The sequence below is a fragment of the Spermophilus citellus genome, assembly GCF_964194105.1.
Source record: "Spermophilus citellus genome assembly, chromosome: 16".
Classification (NCBI taxonomy): domain Eukaryota; kingdom Metazoa; phylum Chordata; class Mammalia; order Rodentia; family Sciuridae; genus Spermophilus; species Spermophilus citellus.
Genome location: NC_138196.1, coordinates 29290142 through 29313180, shown reverse-complemented (window position 1 = coordinate 29313180; position 23039 = coordinate 29290142). Strand labels below are relative to the sequence as shown.

The 23039-nt window shown below is 37.8% G+C and overlaps 2 protein-coding genes across 2 annotated transcripts in view; one reads left to right on the top strand and one right to left on the bottom strand.

Annotated features, from left to right (window-relative positions):
- Positions 1-23039, top strand: part of FUT10 (fucosyltransferase 10) — a 90825-nt gene that overhangs the window by 31128 nt on the left and 36658 nt on the right. The window lies entirely within an intron of this gene.
- On the bottom strand, positions 15826-17610 carry LOC308635366 (serine/threonine-protein phosphatase PP1-beta catalytic subunit-like). Its single transcript, XM_081269717.1, has one exon. It carries the CDS (start codon positions 17566-17568, stop codon positions 16669-16671), a length of 900 nt encoding a protein of 299 aa, XP_081125843.1. The 5' UTR covers positions 17569-17610; the 3' UTR covers positions 15826-16668.

Here is a 23039-nt window from a genome sequence, read left to right as displayed (position 1 = left end):
CTTTATGAATATTCCTGAATATTCTTATCCTGGAGCTATCATGAAAAAAAAGATTTTTTTTCACTTTTGCTGCTTTATAATGGATTGATTTCCTATTTCCTAGGTCTGACATTTTCTGCTTTTTTGATTTACTCCCTTTAAATGGCTGCAGCCACTCTTCTTTTTTTTTTTTTTTTAGAGAGAGTGAGAGAGGAAAGAGAGAGAGAGAGAGAGAGAGAGAGAGAGAGAGAGAGAGAGAGAGAGAGAATTTTTTTTAATATTTATTTTTTAGTTCTCGGCGGACACAACATCTTTGTTGGTATGTGGTGCTGAGGATGGAACCCGGGCCGCACGCACACCAGGCGAGCGCGCTACCGCTTGAGCCACATCCCCAGCCCCCCTGCAGCCACTCTTCTAATCATTTCCTTAAAATGATGAAAGGGAAGTTTGGAATTTGGGACTGAATATCATCTTCCTCAGAACTTTGAAGGCTTTGGTCCATTGTCTTCTAGAAGTCTGATGTCATTCTGGTTCCTTTTCTTTTGTAAGTAAATATGGTGATTAGTAGTTCACACTGGCCAGTTTAATTAAGGGACATTAGATTGTTAATTTAGGGTTGGTAACAATACACAGTTCTGTCTTTGAAGAAAAAGGTGCCATATTTACTGAACAAAGAATACTGGTGTTTGGGATTGGGCTTTTTATCTGGTTATTATTACTCTTTGCATGTGGTGGCATTTCACTTCCCATTTCTTTTTTGTTGTTGTTTTTGTTACCAGGGATTGAACTCAGGGGCACTCAACCACTGAGCCACATCCACAGCCCTATTTTGTATTTTATTTAGAGACAGGATCTCACTTAGTTGCCTACCTCCGCTTTTGCTGAGGTTGGCTTTGAACCTGTGATCCTACTGTCTCAGCCTTCTGAGCTGCTGGGATTACAGGTATGTGTCATGGTGCCTAGCTTCCCATTTCTTTTTCAAACCAGTTTTCTGAAAATTCTTACTGATGTAGCTTAGTGTGGGTTTTTTTTCTGCTATGGAATAGGCACTGAGTAAACCTTTTAGAGCCTGTGTGCTTCAGCTCTGAAAACATGTCTCATTGTATTTTCTTGATCACATCCTCTTCTCTGATCTCTACTTTTGAAACTATGTTAAGTGGGTATCCATTGAAGCTCCTGGATCAATTCTCTTCATTTAGATTTTTTTTAACTATTTTAAAATTAAAATATTTTAATTATTTCATTTCTCTCCTGCATTTCCATTTCTTGTTTATTTGTTTAATTTTCTCTGGTTGGTTTGGGGGAGGCTACTTGAATCTCCTTTCCCCTGGGGGACCATTGAGTATTAGTCATGTGTGGGTCATTTCTCTGGGCTGCTCAGTTTCCAAAAGAAAGTGTTTACAGCGCATAGACATGGCTGCCAACATTCCGGGAGCTGAGGGACTAGGTCCTGGGGCTTTAATTCCCACAATTTCTCTTCAGCCTCCCATTTTTTGATCTTACCTGATCTTGATTATACCTGGTACAACCAAGTCTGGAGATTTTAATTTCAAATTTATGGAGAAAATAACTATCTCTTGGCTGGGAGTGTATTGGTCACAGGCTACATGAAGAGGGAGTGGACCTGGTACTTACTTGTTTCATAATTAATTTTTTAATTATTCTGTCTTTTCACCCCTCACCCCTGCCTTGACAGTACTATCCTTGTCCCTTCCTGCATTGTTCAAGTGTCCCCAGGCCCAGTTGGCCCCCTCTCCCCCACAACACCTTCCTTCTTTGGGTTCACCAGCTCCTCCATTCAAAAAACTCAGATCCCTCATTTGATTCATGATTCCGTCTTTTCTTTTATTCTGTGTTCTTGTAGGTTTGTATTTTTTTCTCTTTGCGGTCATTTTTAGGGGTTTGGAAATGGGGAAAGAGATGAACTTGTGTTTAACTAGGAGACTGAGGGATGCTTAAACTTGTGAGCCAGGCACTGAGTTCAGTTTTTCACTTACCTGGCCTGTGAGTTTAGGTGTCCAACTCCACTTCTGGGGCCATATGTAAATAGAGAAGGAAATAAGACAGTGTGTTGATGGGAATAAAAGAAGGAAGAATTATAATTAAGGGAGACCAGATTGTAATATTTGGGTTGGTAACTGTGGAGCTTTATGCTCTTTGAAGAAAAGATACTACAAAGTTTTGGATCTTAGTAGCCCCCCCAAGGGCCCATGTGTTAAAGGCTTGAGTATTGGGTGGGGTGGAGCCTTTAATAGGTGGGGCTTATTGGGAGGTGTTTAGGTTATTGGGGGATGTGCTGTCAAATGAGATAGAGGGACTCCATCCCCTTTCTCTTTCTTTCTTGAACTTCCTGGTTGTGAGGCAAGAGGTTTTGCTTGTTACATGCTTTTGCCACAGGCAAAAGCAACAGGGTCAACAATCATGAACTGAAATCTCCAAAACTATAATAAAAAGTAAACCTTTTCTTTTCACAAGTTGGTTATCTAAGATATTTGTTATAGCAACGGGAAGCTTACATAGATACTTCATAAATAATAAATAATAAATAGGAAATATGTTCATCTTTATATTAAATTCTAATTAGTGAATTTTCTTTCTTTCTTCTTGCAGTACAGTACTGGAGATTGAACCAAAGCTTTATACATGGTAGGCAAGTACTCTACCACAAAGCTATATCCCCAGCCCTTAATTAGTCCATTTTTGAAAATAAGATGTACTTATGATGTATATACATTCTTTGTAAGTATTAGAATCTGCTTTTTTTTTGATAGAGTATTATGGTAGAGTGCACTAATACCTTTATATAGCATCATTGCCACATGTTCACTTAAACTCTTGCTGACTTGGTGCAATAAAGACATTTACTAGAGGAGAGAAGGACAGGGATGGTGGAAGAATAGAAGAGAGACACTTTGTAGTATTCCAAGATATGAGAATGCCTCAGTCAGTTTGGGCTGCTATAACAAATTACCATAGAACCAGTGGCTTAAACAACAGGTATTTATTTCTCATCGTGTGGAAGCTGGGAAGTCCAAGATCAGGGTGCCTGTAGATCCCATGTCTTAGTAAGGGTTGTCTTTCTGGTTTGCAGATGGCCACCTTCTTGCGGTATCCTCACATGATAGAAAGAGCAAGAGCTCTGGTGTCTCTTCCCCTTTTAAGGACCCTAATCCCATCAAGGGGTGCTACTCTGATGACCTCATTTAAACCTAATTACCTCTTGAAAGAAGTCCAGCCTCCAATATCTTTAAATTATGGTTTCAACATAAGAATTTGTGGGGGGCACAAACATTTAGTCCATAGCATTGTGCCACTATTTTTGTTTTAAGAAATATAGATGAATAAACAAATGAAAGAAATAAACTATCATGATCATATATACTTAGGAAGTGAAATATTCTGTCCTTCATGATTTTCCATTCCCTTCTGCATGGACACATTACTGCATTGCCTTGATGCCCAGGATCTCCTAAGACAGCAATGCAGCGATATCGTGAGCAACTTGAGAGGAGGAGAGAGTCTTTTCTATGGGGTAGCTTCACAGGCTGCATATGGTGGCTCTCCTTAGACCCCGGGCAACACTAATGGCTCAGATCTAAGTAGCCACTGGCACTGTACTATCATAGCAAGGCTGATGCTGTGTTAGTACAGTGGGTGACGGGGCCAGTATTTTCTGATTGTCACCGTTTTGCATGGCTCTGTGGTTGAAGAATGAACTGAAGGGATTAAATTTAAAAATCCATTTGTATAGCCTTTGCTGGGTGTCAGTTTTTGAGGTCTTTTCTAGTATTCATCATGGACTTATTCTTCATTTCCAGTGCTTCACTTTTGTTTTCCTTGGGTCTCTATTTAATATCTTAAATTTTGAGATATTTGGAGGCTTCATAAAAATTAATTTGGTGATGTTGATTTCAAAGGTGCCGAGTTTCACAAATATTGAGGATTTTTCTGTCTTGGTTCTTTAGACTGCAGAACATGAAAGTGTGTATTCAGTAAGGATGGGCTTAAGTATGGTGCCCTGTTATTGAATTGACATTCATATGTTGACTCTGTTGAATATTTGTGTTGCTTAAGTTATGTTCATGAGGGATTTGACTCTTGATGTCCAGTCTGAAAAGGAAAACTTAGGAATTGTCAAATGCTCCTCCTGACCCTGGAGTGGTGAATGCCTGAGCAGGCATAGCCTTTGAGATTCAGAGCTCTTGGCTGCTGCCCAGTGGAACTCAGGGGTGCTTTATTTAGAGCTGTTCTAGGACAGTATTCTAGATTATTCCCTCTAGGATGTCATATTATTTAAAATCTAAAACAAATATTTTTAGAAAGAGGTAGAATCAATTTTCTAATGAATTGTGCTGTGCAATTTCTCTTTTGAGATGGAGTCATTCAGTAAGGTTGAATGGAAACCAACACATCCTCTTTGGCCTATCTGCTAGGGAACAGATGAACAGAATGTCGAAATATGACTCCTTGGTTCCTTTTGGCCTGGTTCCAGCTGTTGTGTAGCTTAAAACAAGTTCAGCATTTCTCTGCTTTCCCTTTCATCCTCATTTCGTGTTATTCTATCTTAATTTTCTTACCTTGGATCAGTGAATGTGGTACTTTTCTCATAACGTCATTTACCAGTTCTAATCCTCTAATTCTTTTCATGCAAGCTCAATGATATCTCTGTGGTACCATTATTTTTCCTGAGTACTAGCTCCAAGTTACTGGGGGAGGATTTATTTTCAAGGTTTGGCATCTGAATGGCCCAGACCATAACACCCAGCATCTATCCACTGCTCATTATTAGACAAAAGGGACCTGACAGTTTGGTAGGAAACCTGAGTGCAGTGGCTGTTAGAGGTAGTCATCAGGCACAGGCATTCTGCCTGAGGATCTGGCCCGGGCTGACAGTGCTGTATTGGGGCCCATGCATGCCAGCTCAGCTCTTGGGTTGCAAAGGATAGAATTGTCTCTGATGTTTTACTGGGCCAGGATTTCTATTATGTACCAAACTTCATTACATACCATTAGACGGAAGAGTCAATCCAATAACTTTCCATTTCCCAACCGGGAAATAATTCTGGAAAGATGTTTGGCTCTTCTGGTACAGTGCAAGGAGTCACTATGCTAGCTAACAGGAACCAGCAGACTCTTGACACATGGTAATGTAGGCACATGCACACACCCATAGGCTCATGAGCCTTATCCTTTGCCAAATATGTATCGAGTGAGAGACTGCTGGCTTTCTCACTTGAGAAATTTTCAGTGAAAGTTCATAGAAGATTCCCTGTGGGCTCTTTAAAGGTTGGGCTGCTTTCTTTTCTCCTGGTTAACTACCAGCAAGCACCTCTGCTCTCCTGTGGGTGCTACACTCTGTCTTGGGGCTGCTTAGCAACATAGTGGATTCCATCAGTTCCAGCCTGTCATGCCAACTATTCATAGTGCACACTGATCCTCTGGGTAGCCTTAGGACCATGAAAAGTGAATCAGAGCAAGCTAATGTTCTAAAAGTCAAACCATCCAAGAACCATTTCCCTGTGGAAGTGTTGTCTGATGCACTGAGGACATACGTGCCATCACCAAAGGTCTTTCTCTCCTTTAGTCATTGAGGTCTATATCTTTGTTTCCCAGTTCCTAGCCAGCTCGCAGACATTTTCATGAAGTAAGCGAATAAGACATCAAAATCAGAACAGAGACCAACTCCTGAACCAAAGCCACTTCACACATTTTTATTAGATTAGGTCCCCACAGCTGAGACAATCTCTGCACTAGAAGCTGTCTGTGTTGGGTTGTTCTATTGGTCTATTCAAAAGTGCTGAAATCTACACCACCTCCCCTTCGACTGTGTGTCTGCTTCTCTAGTCTTTTCGTAAGTTTGTAGATATAACAACAACAAAGCCCACATGAAATGGGGGAATGTTAGCTATGCTTTTCTTAGATATTTCCAGAGAAGGAATCTATACAATTTCCTGTGTTGAAGGCTTGCGTGACTTCTGAGACAATTTCAAATTGAGTGAATTTTGAATTGGTTTTAGAAAAGGGAGAGGAGTAAGGTGCTTGCCCTATTAGAATCTTGCAAGTGTTGAGTTGAAAGTGACCATGGCTCTTTGATCTGCCCAAACCATCTAACTCAGGAATCCTGCCAGTGGCATCCCTGAAAGATCCTGCTCCAGTCTGTCTTGCATCTCTTTGATGATGGAAGAGCCCACTCCTCTTTTTAAAATCAATGCTTATTTTAAAAATAACTTTATATGAAACTGGTATATAAAACATAAAATTATGCATATAAATGAAGTGCCATGTGATGTTCAATGCATGTGTACATTGTGTACTCATGTCTATTACAGTCAGGTTGTTTAAATCAAGTTAATGTGTGTGTGTTTGTTTATTTTTGTTACTGGGGATTGAACCTAGGGGCACTTTACCATAGAACTACATCCCTAACCCTATTTATTTTTTATTTTGAAACAGGATTTTGCATGTTGCTTAGGGTCTCACTAAATTGCCAAGGCTGGCACTGAATTTGCCATCCCCCTGCCTCAGCCTTCTGAGGTATCAGGATTACAGGTGTATGCCACTGTGCTCGGCAGGTTAATATTTATTTATTTATTTATTTATTTATTTTTTTAAAGAGAGAGTAGAGAGGAGAGAGAGAGAGAGAGAGAGAATTTTTTTTTTAATATTTATTTTTTAGTTCTCAGCGGACACAACATCTTTGTTGGTATGTGGTGCTGAGGATCGAACCCGGGCCGCACGCATGCCAGGCGAGCGCTCTACCGCTTGAGCCACATCCCCAGCCCGGCAGGTTAATATTTAAATCAAGTTAAAGATATCTGCTCTCTCTTTTATAAATTTTTTATGGTGAAAGATTTTAAATGTTTTTCTTAAAAAAAGAAGAAATAATTTATTTATTAGTTGTAGTTGGACACAATAACTTTGTTTTATTTATTTATTTTTATGTGGTACTGAGGACTGAACTTAGAGCCTCGCCCATGCTAGGCGAGGCTCTTCTGCTAAGCCACAACCCCAACCCCCTTTTTCTAGTTTTAAAAAACATACAGTACACTGTTATCTGTAGTCACCCCATGGCACAATGGTACATCAGGACTTCTGGCTCCTATTTAAATGTAATTTAGTACCCATGGACAAACATTTCATCATCTCTCCCTCCCCACTATTCTTTCCAGTCTCTATTAACTGCATTCTACTCTCAACTTCTATTAAATCAATCTTTTTTTAGCGTGCACATGTGAGATAAGGGATTTTCAGTGGTAAAACTGGAAAAGTCCGCGGCCAGTTGAGATTAACTGGTCTCCCTATTCCCCTTTAGAAAGTACTGTCAAGCACGAATGGGGGGAGAGAAACGGAGAGAGAAGGGAAAGCATATGGAAATGGTAGGAGACCTTCAAGGATACATAAAATTATAAGAGGCTATGAGGGGCAAGGGGGAGGGAAAAAAAAGGGAGAGAATTGAACAACAGCAGGGGAGATAGAGAGGGAAGATGGGAGGGGAGGGGAGGGGAGGGGGGATAGTAGGGGATAGGAAAGGTAGCAGAATACAACAGTCACTAATATGGCATTATGTAAAAATGTGAATATGTAACAGATGTGATTCTGCAATCTATATTTGGGGTGAAAATGGGAGTTCAAAACACAATTAGAGTCTAATGTATGAAAGATGATATATCATGAGCTATGTAATGCTTTAAATAATCAATAAAAAATTAAAAAAAAAAAAAAGAAAGTACTGTCAAGCACCTGTGGTGTAGGACCTTCTAGCCAATGGAGAAAGGGTAAGAAAAATGGGTATTTTATGCTTCTTTACCTCGAAACCCTCAGTTATAAGGGGCCCCTGCTCTGGGAGAAGCCCTCGAGAAGCTAAATCCAGCTGGAGGGTTTGCTGAGGGATTAGGCATCACATACCTGATTTCTCAACTGTTGAAAATTTTTTCCCCATTTTATAGTTTAGTTTCCTATTTTACTATGGATACATTATGTTTTATTACCCTTTTCCTTCCAGAATACTATCTTAAGAGCTTCAACATTGCCAATATTTGGTTTTTAAATACAATCAAGATTTTGGAATACATATTTAAAAGCGCTAAGCTTGATAAATTTGCAAATGTTATTATTTCAAGATGCTTGGTTTGATGGTCTCTGATTTGCTTATTTTTGTCAAGTTTTAATTTTTAAATTCCAGCCAACCTTAACCTTTAAGCTGAATTATTAGGCACTGTTCTGAAAGGGCCGCTGAGAGAATGTAGGTTCATCTCTAATTCATTAGGTGGATGTTAGCAGAACACATTCACCTGCTGATGTTCAAGTGAACTATAATTTGCCTCTTTCCTTTTTGGGGTAGGTGAAATTCCTGGCAGTTTACTGTGCCATATAATTTTCCACATAAATTCCAAATTATGATACTCTTGTAAAAACAGGCAGGAGTCCAAGGGCAGTATTTCTTAAATATCACAGGGATAATGTGGCAGTTTTAGGAATGTATCTGTGAGTCTTGACGTATTTTACCAAATTTGTGAGAGTTTTTTTTTATTTTTCTCTTCAGAAAGATTCTGTTTTTTTCTTTAATATTTTTGGTTTTCAAAAATAGTTTAAGAAATGAATGAATATATTACTTAGGGCCAAATTAAAACAATAGTCTCCCAGGAAAAACTGAAATTTAGTGTTTATGTTCTTATACCCCATGCCAGTCAGATTAACGGCTATCCTTCTAGAATTTTTAGGCATAATTGAGTTTATCCTGTAGTTTTGCTTGATTTTCTTTTAATGAATTACACAAAAGATACTGATTTCTCCTTGTTTTTCTTTCTTTCTTTCTTTCTTTCTTTCTTTCTTTCTTTCTTTCTTTCTTTCTTTCTTTCCATTTTAACATTTTTTATTGGTGCATATTAATTATATAGAATAGCAGGTTTCATTATGGCATATTCATACATGAATGTAACATAATTTGATGAATTTCTATTTATGTTTCAAAGATTTTTTTCATGTTATATCAACTTTATTATTTTAAAAGCTATGTTCATTCCATAGTATGGATGTATCCAAATTAACCATTCTTGTATAATTGAATTTTAGGTTTGTCCCTCCCTTCTTTCTCTTTCTTTTGTAATATTACTGTGCTCATCAATTTCATTGCTGTGACAAATAACCTGAGCTAACCAAATTAAAAGGAGGAAGGTTTTAGATGTTGTAATTCATGGTTGATTTGCTCTATTGTGTTTGGGCCTGTGGCAAGGCAGTGCTTCATGTTGAGGAGCACATGGAAGAACAGAGCTGTTCACCTCATGATGGCCAGGAAGCAAAAGAGGGATAAGGAGCTTTGGTTCCAATATCCCCTTCAGGAGCATCCTCCTAATGAATAACTTCCTCCCACTAGGCTCCACCTTCTAAAGGTTCCACTACTGTAATGCCATAGGTTGGTGACCAGGCCTTTAACCCATGAGTCTTTGGGAGATACTTTGGAATCAAACTGTAACAGTTACTATGAACATATTGTATATCTATGTTCATGTGCTAGTGTTTTTCTAAATATCTGAATTGCTGTGTGAGTGCATAAATTAAAATTTTTACACATACTGCTAAATTGGAAATTGGCTATACCAATTTCCCCTCCAAGTTTGAATGTTTTTAACACTTGAAAATTTTAAAGCAAAATAAAAGTGTATAATTAAATCTTGCAAGTTCAAATAACAAATTGGAAATATGATCTACTTTTTGTGAAATTTTATTTATTGCTTACTTATATATTTGATTCATATAAAGCTTCTCAGACAAGCTTAAGACATTGACTTGCAGATTTATAACTTCATGGACTTCATATGAGCTCAGAATTAGAGTGAAACTTAGTGTTTCCTCCTGACTGACTGCTAATATGTTTGCATGTAATAAACAATAATGAAATGTGATCAGCATGGAATAATCAAGAAACTACCTCCAAGGAGAAGATCTTCCAAAGTTCAAATTAAATCTTCTGGTTCTTTAGCATTTTTTTAATGTCTCATTTCCATTCTCATGACTCATTAATTCTTTCTCAAAGCACTGACTTTATTATTTTTTTGCCAAGAGTTAATAATTTGCTTATATTTTATTATTATTATTAATGAGTTAGTATCATATACTAGTCTACCATGAAATATTATCATAAGTAATTAGAATAAGACTGTTAAGCTTGTCAGAGTAAATCAGTAAGGATAAAGTTCATGAGACAAGGTAGTCATTTTCTTATCAATTTGTTTCATCAGTTTCTAATTTAATATGTTATTTTTTGTTCAGAGAAACCTGTTGACCTCATTGGGTGGCCATCCAAGTCACAAAATCTAACAAGGAATTTGAATGAAATTCTTTTTTTTTAAATTTAATTTTGTGATGAGACTGATTAAACTTTCAGATGACACCTGTATGGAGGTTGTACCATATTTCAATGCTTACATTTAATTACAGTTGATCTATATTTGAGTGGTGTCCCTTGACATGTACTTGCTGTTAGCATAAAGTTTCTAGTTTTACTTCTTGCTTACTCTATACAGCTTATTGTCAGAAAATGCTAAGGCCTGACTTTTTACAAAATAAGACTTAACTGTGTTTATTATTTCTTGGAATACACACACACACACACACACACACACATACATATACATATATATTTGGGGAGTGCTTGGGGGGAGTACTAGGGATTCAACAAACCAGGGGTGTTTTATCACTGAGATATATCCCCAGTCCTTTGCATTTTTTAAATTTTGAGACAGGGTCTTGCTAAATTGCTGAGGCTGTCCTTGAACTTGGTATCCTCCTGCCTCTGTCTCCCAATCTCTGGGATTACAGGCATATTCTATCAAGCTTGACTATACTTGGAATATCTTTGCAGACCTACTACACTGCTGGAAGTATGCTGGTTCTTAGGCAAAGATGAGCAATGCTTGATTTTTTTTCTTTTTTTATTGTTGGTCGTTCAAAACATTACATAGCTCTTGACATATCATATTTCACAGTTTGATTCAAGTGGGTTATGAACTCCCATTTTTACCCCGTATACAGATTGCTGAATCACATCATTTACACTTCCATTGATTTACACATTGCCATTCTAGTGTCTGTTGTATTCTGCTGCCTTTCCTATCCTCTACTATCCCCCCTCACAATGCTTGATTTTTGAAAGCTTCCCTCACTGGTAGGGAGTTAGATAGATGTACACAGAATTGCAATTGAGAATGATAAATGCTATGTATAGTTCAGGTCCATTACAAAAGCCATGAGATAACTGAATGGGGATCACCAACTTGGAAACCTCTTCTGAAAAAGCATTTGTTTCCTAGAGTCCCTATTAGTAATAGTGATTTGACTTCTTGGAAAAAAAGCCAGGAAGGTCTCATCTCCTACATTGGGTGTTTTTTTTTTTTTTTTTTTTTTTTTTTAGTTGTGGATGGACACAATACATTTTATTTATTTATTTATTTATTTATTTATTTATTTATTTATTTAATGTGGTACTGGGGATTGAACCCAGTGACTGACACGTGCCAGGCAAGCACTCTACCACTGAGCCACAACCCCAGTGTCCTACATTGTTTTTAAACACCCACATACAGACTTCTCATATGTTAGGCCACAGTGTAATGTTTTTTGCCATTCAAATGTAATAGGCTGTAAGTATGAAAAACCTAATCAAAGTGGCTTAGCAATAAAGATATTAATTTACAAAATTAGCCAGAAGTCTAGGGCAGACAGACCTGTTTTGTTCAGTAGTTGAACATGTCATTTGAAGACACCCCTCTACGCTGCCATTTCTCCACATGTGAGTGAGGCCATTTCCACACATTTTGTGATTATAGTAGCTGAAGGACCTCACCTGTGCAGAAAACCCAACATCCCCCAACATTGTGTGATGAGATCCTTCTCTGAGAGCCTTCCTTTCCTCCCCCCTGTCCTGTGCTTCTGCTCCATGTACCTGCTTGCTTCCTGGCTGGCTGTCGTGCTCAGCTGCACACACGTGCTGCATACATACCACATGAGCTAAAGCTTTGGAGATAGGGTAACTGAGCTGGGAAGAAAGAAGCTGTGGCTGTTAAGCTTCCCCTGTCATTGTTAGAGTATATATGGCATTTTTTATTTCTTACTTTGGGGCCCGTTCTGTTTCTTCTTTGACTCATAGTGAAACCAGAGTTTGAGATGGAACTGGATTCTCTGCTTCTGCTGGTGAGTCCAGTCTCCATAAGCTTGAGGCCTCTGCAGCAGAGAAAGCCTGTTGTAGTGTTAGCTAATCAGGGGGGTGTTCCTGCTTGTGTCAGCTCTGAGGGACACAGCCTGTGCCGCCCCCCACTATGATTGAGTGGCCTATTGAAGCTCTTCATGTCATACCATTCCCTCCAGAAGACCCCAGAAACTAACTACCACCTTCTTTCCAGGTTTTTGCTTCATGAATTTGAAGAATAAAATTCACAGATGAGGAAGATTGAGTGCAAAGAAGTAGGACATATTCATGAGGGGAAAAAAGAGACAGAGCTCTTGCAGGGCAAGAGGGACCCAGTAGGGATTGCTGCTTGAATATGGTAGTCTAGGGGTTTATATAGCCATTGGTCAATGCCATTGGTCCCAATGTATGCTAATGAGAGTTTGGAAAAGCACCAACTGCTATTGGTTAGCCCTGCAACCCCATTTAGGTCTGTCCCACTTCCTTTTCTTCACTCCCAAACCTTGTCAGGAAATGGGAGGGAGGTTGAGGTTATCGGACCATGGATGCTTGGGGGTTCCAGGCTATGGTACTGTGTGGAGTGGGCATGTGCATTGGGTTTGGGCTGGCTGCCTCTGCATGACAAGTGGGTGCACTCTGCCTTGCCTCTGCTCTGGCTCACTGCACTTGTATGGTGGGCTCGCTGTGGCTGAGGCCTTTATTCACTGCCTGCGCTCCAGCCTACTCGGACTGCCCCTCTAGTGCTCCATCATTGCTTCATGGCAGAAATTAACAGTCTGGCTGTGTATCTTGGCAGCTGGGGAGCCATATGATTAGTCTCTATAGAATATGGTTTTGGGAACAAATCTTAACTTACTTTACATATAGTAATATAGAATATGCTAATTTTATCATGAATTCTTTTACTGAAGACATATGTCAATAGTTAATGCATTGTTAGGTTGAAATCAGTGTTTTTTCATTTAGCTCTACACCCACTAGCACATCATAACACATTCAGGTACACACATGCTTTCACACACACGCACACATATATGCACACACACGCACATAGTACTCATGCACAAATTCATACTTATGTGGGGGAAAAGCCCCCATTGTTGAATGTTGCTTTTCTTTGTGAAAATGGGTGATACTTTTCTTCTTCTACCCATTTCCTTTTATTTTTTGAGGTCACTAGAATGTCTTGTATTGAACATTATACTATTATTAGAAATTTGATGAAAACATATTAAATAAAAGAAAAAATATTGGAAATGTGTATGTCCTTTGCTTAATGTTTTTATCACTTTGCTTTTTTGGGGGAACTGTCCTAAGAGAGTTGGATCTTATTTGTTTTCAGACTTTCATTAATAGACTTGGGCCTATGAATTACAGTTCATGCATTTTGCATTACTTTGATTCTTTTTGATTGTTTATTTGTTTTTGGTAGTGCTGGGGCTAGAATCCAGGGCCTTGTGCATGCTAGGCAACCACTCTACTAACTGAATTATATACCCAGTTCCTGCATTACTAGTGATACTTAATGTAGACCTGATCCTTGACCATGTTTGTTACTTCACTGATAAAGCATGTACATGAGAAAATCAAGTTGGGAACATCCTAGATATGATTATATTTATTTATTTACTTATTTAATTTGTTATTTTTAGATATACATGACAGTAGAGTGTTTTTTGACATATTATAGATACATGAAGTATAATTTATTCTAATTAGTATCCCTTTCTTGTAGTTGTACATGATGTGGAGTTACATTGTTTGTGTATTCATATACGAACAGAGAAAAGTTATGTCCAATTCATTCTACTGCCTTTCCTATTTCCATTCCCCTGCCTTCCTTTCATTCCTCTTTGTCTAATCCAATGAACTTCTATTCTCCCCCTTATTGTGTGCTAGCATTTGCATATCAGAGAGAACATTCGGCCTTTCAGTTTTTGGGATTGGCTTATTTAACTTAGCATGATAGTCTCCCAATCTATCCATTTACCAATAAAAGTCATAAAGCCATTTTTTATGGCTGAGTAATATTACATTGTATATGTATACCACATTTTTTATCCATTCATCTGTTGAAGGACACCTAGTTTGGTTCCATAGCTTGGCTATGGTGAATTGAGCTGCTATAAACATTGATGTGGCTGTGTCACTTAGTATGCTGATTTTAAGTCCTTTGGGTATAGGTCGTGGAGTGGGCTAGCTGGGTCAAATGGTGGTTCCATTCCCAGTTTTCTGAGGAATCTCCACACTGCTTTCCAGAGTGGTTGCACCAATTTGCAGTCCCACCAGCAATGGATGTAGTGCTTTTCCTCTACATCCTTGCCAACATTTATGGTCACTTGTATTCTTGATAATTGCCATTCTGACTGGAGTGAGGTAAAAATCTAAGTGTAGTTTTTTTTTTTTTTCAATTAGACAACTTTTACTAAATGAGAAAACTACATTTAAAATGTGCTTTAAAACAAAATGGGGGCTGGGGATGTGGCTCAAGCGGTGGCGCGCTCGCCTGGCATGCGTGCGGCCCGGGTTCGATCCTCAGCACCGCATACCAACAGAGATGTTGTGTTCGCCAAGAACTGGAAAATAAATATTAAAAATTCTCTCTCTCTCTCTCTCTCTCTCTCTCTCTCTCTCTCTCTCTCCTCTCTCACTCTCTCTAAAAAAAAAAAAACAAAAAAAAACCAAAATGGAATTAGGAAAAAAAGACATATGCATTTTAAAGAACTTTTGCACTGTGCTGAAAATCAAATATTTCTTGCAGTAATACAATGCGCCAATCCATAAAATGTAAGTTAACAGAATTCTCAATTTAACATTTTCAAAGACAATATTAAGGTCAAGAATTTCACGTCTATGGTAGCACATATAGAAGGGTATTATAAATATGATGTCCATCCCTGCGAAGCTTACAAATTTGACAATGCTCAATAAAAGATTTTAGAATCACATCCAATGAATCACAAACCTGTGTCCTATAAGTTCTCCTTCTAAAATCTTTATGTTGACTTTTCTACTCCTTGCCATTTGTTAATTCTAACTCTTAAAACAAGACAAAACAAAACAAAAACAAGAAAAGAAATGCTGCAATAAACTCTTGATCATGTACAGAAATTATTGCTACTATAGTTCACTACAAAGCATATGTATACAATATCATATGACCTTTGATTATGAAAAACCAGAATTAAAATCTTTTTTTTTTTTATTCTCAGGTGTTTATTTGCCATCCTTGTATCATCTTTGGCAAAACATTTACTCAAATATTCCACCCCCTACCTTGTTCTACTAGGTGATCTGTCTTATCATTTTTTTTGTAATTGTTTTTTTTATTATTAGTTGTTCAAAACATTACAAAGCAGAATTAAAATCTTTAGTGACACAGCCTTACATTCGTATACAACATTCACATGGCAATATTAGACAGTGAAGCACCCAATACCCATAGTTGACAATATGTCCCACTGACCAGCATCCATTTTAAATACATCCTTCATACAGAGGGAGGAAAATAATGTCAGCTTTCCAAGGCTTGTCAAAATAGGATTCTCATGTTCTGTGGATCTAAAAACAAACAAACAACAACAACAACAACAACAAAAAAAAACCCAAAACAAAACTGATGCAAGTGAGGGTATTATCAGGAAGTAGGCATGCCAAAAGGTGTTTCGTGCGAATTAAAACCTAAAGCCAAGGTACCACATAATCACATAACCAACTAGTTGGGTGATACTATATGAGCCTTATCTTAAAATTAAATGAAATGCTACTGCACAATAGAGCATCAATAAGTTAAAAATTAGAGTGCACAAATCCAAATCAGTGGCAATTTCTGTAAAAAGCAAAATATTCACTATCAGCTGTAGGTATGCCCAAACTGTTTGATTAAGAATTATTGGATTGGATAGTTTGCATATTTTTAAAACTATCAATCTCTAAAATTCCTTTTACTGTAATGAGGCATGTTTTCTTAGTAAGAGCAAATAGATAAGTAAAGGAAAATAATAGTAGATGAATGTCTTTAAAGCTCTTCCCATGTTTCACTTTTAAAAATGTTTCAGAAAAAAATTAAAAATAGTTGCCATTATTCTAGCAAAAACAAACAAACAAAACAAGCCCAAAATAATTAAACAACCAAGCAACACTAAAACCACATTACACAGATGGATCATCATACTTTCATCTGATTTAACTATCACATCTAGTTTAACTGGGATGCTTTTCAACTTTAAAAATTGTGATACATGAAGATGTAACTTTAATGGATAATTTTGAATTTGGATTTAACTTCTTTTGTTGAATATTTTATTACAGAGTATACTTATTACAATACAGTGTAGCACATCTTTCTATTAGAAAAAAATTTAATATCCTTTACCCATCTCCTTAAGTTAAAGGTGTGACATCATAAAGGGTGTCAAATGGCTGGATGGTTTTACAGTGCACACTTATATATTATGAAGTATGTCCTTAACAAATCTGATGGTTTCTTTATAGAATTCCTTTCTTCACCTTTTCTTCGGAGGATTAGCTGTTTGAGGTGGAGTGACAGGACATCCAGAGTTCAGTCCACCATACTGGTACTTAGCTTTCTTTTCAGATGGTTTCAATATCTGAAATGAACACATCAAAGTTTCATCCACACTCATCATTCCACCAGCATTGTCAAACTTGCCACAGTAATTTGGGGCTGAAAGTAGGGTTACCAATTGTCGTTTAGCAAAAAATTCATATCCATCTTCCACCACCTGATGAGCTCGACAAATCAAGTCTAAATCATGACAATTCAGAAATTCACTGACTACATCAGCTCCAAAAGTAAAGGAAACACCACGATCATTTTCTCCCAAGCCTTGCACATCCTTATCTGGGTCAGACCACAGCAAATCGCAGAATAAACCTGCATCAGGGACATCAGTGGGTCTCATAATTCTCCAAATCTGCTCCATAGATTGCAAGTCTGGTGATAGTCCTCCGTGACAACAGAAGATCTTCTCATCCACAATGGCAGCTATAGGCAGACAGTTAAAACAATCAGTGAAGGTCTTCCACAGTTTAATATTAAACCTTCGTTTGCATTCATCATAGAATCCATAAATGCGATTGATGCTAGCACATTCATGATTTCCTCTTAAGAGAAAGAAGTTCTCTGGATATTTGATTTTATAAGCCAATAGCAAACAAATGGTTTCCAAAGACTGCCTTCCTCTGTCCACATAATCTCCTAAAAAAAGATAGTTGGCTTCTGGTGGGAAACCTCCATATTCAAATAATCTCAGTAAATCTGGATACTGTCCATGAATATCTCCACAAATTTTCAGTGGTGCTTCCAATTCCAAAAGAATAGGCTGGCTGAGGAAGATTTCATGAGACTTGATACATAAGCCCCGGACTTCTGCTTCAGTCATCTGCACAATCTTTCCTGGATGACATCCTGGTACCACCAGCAGGTGGGTTGATGTGGACACCAGACTCTCCTTCCCAGCAGCCGGAACAAGAGCTTCTCCGCCTGCTGAGGCTCCAGCGACTGGCTTGGTGTGCTCTCACCTACAAATCCTGGGGCATTTCGACCCTGGCTCCAACTCCCCCTGTTCCTGGGCCCTCCCCCGACCCCCTCAGCAGCAAGAGTGTACGCACACTGGGAGGCATCCACACTCAGTGTAGTTTTAATTTGCATTTCTCTAACTGCTAAAGATGTTGAACATTTTTTTCATATATTTGTTGACTTATCATATTTCTTGTTCTGTGAAGTGCCTGTTCAGTTCCTGTGCCCATTTATTGAGTTATTTGTTTTTCTGGTGTTAAGTTTTTTGAATTCTTTATATATCCTGGAGATTAGTGCTCTATCTGAGGTGCAGGTGGTAAAGATTTTCTTCCATTCTGTCGGCTCTCTCTTGATATTCTTGATGGTTTCCTGTGTTGTGAAGAATCCTTTTATTTTGATACCATCCCATTCATTGCTTCTTGATTTTATTTCTTGTGCTTTATAAATCTTATTGAGGAACTCAGTTCCTAAGCCGGCATGCTGGAGAATTGGGTCTACTTTTTCTTCTAGTAGGTGCAAGGTCTCTCATCTAATGCCTAGGTCCTTGATCAACTTTTGAATTTTTTGCAGGGTAAGAGATAGGGGTTTAATTTTATTTTTCTACACATGGATTTCCATTTTTCCCAGCACCATTCCAGTGTGTGTTTATGGAACCTTTGTCTACCATGAGATAACTGTATTTAGACATGATTAATTTTAGAGGAAAGTGCTTTATTTTACGCTTTTGCTCCCCCGAGTAGAGAGATTCTAAGATGTTTAAATGGAGTGGAAAACTGCCGGTTTGGGGAGTAAGGGAGTTTATTCTCCAAATCCTAGCTTCCAACTAGGTCAAAAGTGTAGTAAATGATTTGCAGTTTGGTGGATAAGCTTGCTTTAAGAGCACAGTTGGTGTCTTGTTAATAATTTCAGAGGATTAATCTTTGATTTAATAAGCTTGGAATCTGACTATTGTATGCATCATTGACTTCTGAAAAAGTCCCTCCCTTATTGTGCGCCAAGAGCTTAAGACAGACACATTGACAGTGTACACTGAGATATTAGTTGCTATTGAAGATATCAGCCAGTATTGAGTGTCTTAGGATACAACGTAACTTGTAAAATTTGCTGTTTCTTGACCCAACTTTTATTATATAGATTTAACCTCACCAAGTTAGGCGAATATTGAAGAGACTACGTACACATGCGTAATATCATGTGATCAATAAAGAGAACAGGGTACTCTTATGCACTGGATGGAGTACTTCTGTGGTAATTTTATGGATTATGCCAAGTTTATAGCTATGTCTATGTTTTTATTTATTAGAAAAAAATTTCCTTAATTCTAGGAAGTTTTTATCTCCGTTTCAAATTTCAGCATCTTTGAAATCAGCATGTCTTGTCATACATGCATGTATGACAGGTCAACAGCATAATAGCTGTTATGGTTTTGACCTGATATGCTCCCCAAAGGCTCATGTGTATACAGGTGGGGCTTTTAAGCAGTGATTGGATGATGAGGGCTCTTAAGAGTGGATGAATGTGGATTAATCCATAGATAGCTGAATGGACTGCTAGATGGTGGGACCTAATAAGTTACAAGGGGCATGTCCTGGAAAACTTATCTTCTCCCTTTCTCACTTCCTCACCTTCCCTCCCTCTCTTTCTTTTTCTCTATTTCTTGGCTGCCATGAGATGAGCATTTTTCCTGTGCTCTGCTCTTCTGCCATGAAAACTGTCCCTCACCTCAGCCCAGAGCAATGGAGCTGGCCATCCATGGACTGAATCTTCTGAAACTGTGATCCAAAATAAACCTTCCGTCCTCTAAGTTGTTCTTGTTAGGTATTTAGTCACAGTGGTGCAAAACTATCCCAGTCGTCTCCTGTCTGTCTTTGTCAGCTGGGTGACAGCAGTGCTGTTGTTGCGCAATCCTTAATGGACACCAACTGGGTTCCCCCATCTAGTGTGATGGGACAGAGACAGCCTTTGGGGGTTTCTCTGAGCAAAGCATTTAAGGACTAGTTAAGGAAGGTCCAGCTGGTGTGTGGAAACTTTCTTTGACAACTTCTGGTGACATAAAGAAAGCATCAACATTAAAATTTGGGGCTGGGTATCAGTGGCTTGGAAGAAAATTTCAGAGATGTTAGCCCAGCACTCTTTGAAGGAAGGCTGTGATGCCAGTGGTTTTAGGTACAGAGCAAAATATCACATAGGAAAACAGATGTCAAAGATTTAAGAAGTGATTCAGAAGAGTTAGACTCTGAAAAGATTTTGATTTATTAACAAATTTAATTTTTCCAAGTATTCACAAAAGTGATCAATGGTAAAAAAAAATTTATAAGTAAATTTAAAAGAAGTCTTTTAATAAGTATAAATACAAAAAAATGTAGGTATAGGAAATCATTATATTATAGATCTCTCTCTCCCTGTCTCCTTTCCTCCCTTCCTTTTTCAACCTTTCTATCCAATTTTTTTTTTTTTAAACTATAGAACATACAAGAAACTGTCACCTGTGTGGCTGAGGTATGGGAAAGAAGACTTATTTTCCATGTAATATTTTGTTCACTTTATTTTTTATCAGAGCTATACAAACTCCAGGTTTAGATAGTGAATGGTTTTTTTTCCCATTGGATTTTTAAAGTGAGTACTAACATATTAATTGTACATATTGGACAAATTCACTGTGATATTTCCATACATGCATACATTGTGCAGTGATTACGTCCATCTACCCCACCCTGGCAAGTCCAGGGGTAATCTCTCTGGGGCAAGTCCATAGTAATCTCTCTTCTACTTTTCTACTTTCAGATATTCTTTTTTTTAAGTGTCCACATTTGAGAGAGAACATAAAAATAATTGTCTTTGTTTCTGGCTTAGTTTGTTTAACATGATGTCCTCCAATTCCATCCATTTTTCTGCAAATGATAGAATTTCATTCTTTTTTTATCTTGTGCATCACAGTTGTACATAATGGTGAGATTTGTTGTTACATATTTATGCAATATAACACTATGATTTTGGCCAAAATTATTCCCCAGTATTTCCCCTAATTTCATTCTTCTTTATGGGTGAATAATCTCCCCTCTCTATATGTGATATTATCGTATCCATTTATCTGTTGGTGGAACCCTACGCCGATTTCATATCTTAGTGATTACGAATAGGGCTGCAATAAACATGGGTGTTTATCTCTTTTGTATACTGACTTCCTTTGGGTTTACACCTACTAGTGTGATAGCTGGATCATATGATAGTTCTATTTTTAGTTTTCTGAGGAGCTTCCATAGGGTTTTCCTTAGGGGCTGTACTAATTTACATTCCCACCAACCGTGTATAAAGGTTCCTTTATCTATACATTCTCACCAGCATTTGTTTTTTGTTTTTGTTTTTGGTAATAGGTATTCTAACTGGAGTGAGATGGTATCTCATTGTAGTTTTGATTTGCATTTCCCTTATGGCATATTAAACATTTTAAAAATCTGTTTATTGGTCATTTTTTTTTCTTTTGAGAAGTATCTATTCAGATCATTGCCCAGTTTTTAATGGGATTACTTGGTTTTGTTTTGTTTTGTAGATGGACAGCATGTCTTTATTTTTTTATGTGATGCTAAGGATCGAACCCAGTGCCTCACACATGGTAGGCAAGCACTCTGCCACTGAGCTACAGCCCCAGCCCTTAGTTTTTTTTTTTGTTGTTGTTGTTAAAAGTTTTATGATTTTTTTCTGTATAATCTGAATATTAACCCTCTGTCAGATGAATAACTGGCAAGTGTTTTCTCCCATTCTGTGGGTTTTTTACACTCTGTTCTTTCCTTTGCTGTGCAGAAGCTCTTTGATTTGATGTAATCCACTTTGTCAATTTTTGTTTTCATTTTCTGTGCTTTTGGAACCCTCTCCAGAAAATCATCACTTGTACCAGTATTTTGAAGTGTTTTCCCTGTTTCCCAGTAGCTGTTTCAGGTCTTACATTAAGATCTTGGATCCATTTAGAGTTGATTTTTGTACAGGGTGAGAGATAGGGGTCAATTTTCAATCTTATGCATCTGACTATCCGTTTTTCCCATCAGAGAATGGTTATCACCTTTCAAGTCTTTTATCTGACTTTTTTTTTTTTTTTCAGTGCTGAGGATGAACCTAGGACCTTGCCCGTGCTAGGCTAGAGCTCTAGCACTGAGCTGTATCCGTAGCCCAGCAATCTGTTTTGGTTACTATCACTGGACCTCTAAGTAACATGTTGAAATTACTAGTATTAAGCATTATCTATTGGTTCTGTGTTGGATTATGATCATTCACTCATTTACCCTGTCTTTTCAACATGCACATTCAACCTTCCTGTATTCTGCCCTCCTTTTATATTATGGTGTTTGAAAGATCAATATCCACTCCTGACATTATGATGACTATGCAAATGATACTCATAGATGAACCAGATAATACAGTGATTATCTTCTTGTTTGTCTTTTGTTAAAAATTAAGCCTTCTTTTTTTGATTGCTAGGTTTTCTATGTACTTTTCTATGTACTTCTATGAATTACTAATTCACAAACTCTACCTAGTCAAAAATAATTACTCCTTTCTTTTTTCTGCCATACTACATGCGTGCATGTTATTTTAGTTCGAGTTCGAGCTAATGGTTTAACATTTACATTCATAATCATAAAATCCCTTGGGGCTTATTTTGCTCATCTTTGAAGCTTCAGAGTTTCCAGCTTAATGTTTTTCAAATAGTAGGATCAGTACCATTATGCTTTTTAGTAATGGCTGAGCATCTCTTAATTAGTAGTATGGTCTCTTGTCTCCAGATATATTGACTGCAATCAAGAAACCAGAATGTGATATGTAGAATCATGCATGTGGCTTTTAATTATTAGAAATAATTTTTTCACGTGCTTTGAGAGATACTCCCCAATCCTCATCAGGGTTAAGCAGTTTTGTCCCGAGGTTTCTTGTTGGTGTTGAGTGGAACTCTCTGTACGGGCTTTGCCAGCCTCTTACTGCCATCTCAGCTGCTATTTTTCTTTGTGGAGGGCAGTGCCTCAGGCTGCACCGCAAGCTGTCACCCCCTGCTCTGTTTTGAACTTTTTTTTTGTCTTCTTCACAACACCTATTCTCACTTTTTATAATTGTTGAAAGAGAGTGAATTGGTTTTGTGCTTGGATTTAGAACCTGTCAGAAGTAATTTGCTTTCAGCTTACTGTGGACAGCGGTTACAGGGAGGTAGCACTTTTAATAGTTATCTCAAACACTAGAAGTTTTTCGAGCTTTGTGAAACAAATGGTTTAATTCAAGGCAGGAAATGAGAAAAACTCAGAGAGTCACTTCGAATTTAGTTTAACTGAGGGAACTTAAACTAGGTGT

Coding starts and splice junctions, on each gene's coding strand:
- LOC308635366 (XM_081269717.1), bottom strand. CDS start 17,568: ATGACTGAAGCAGAAGTCCGGGGCTTATGTATCAAGTCTCATGAAATC.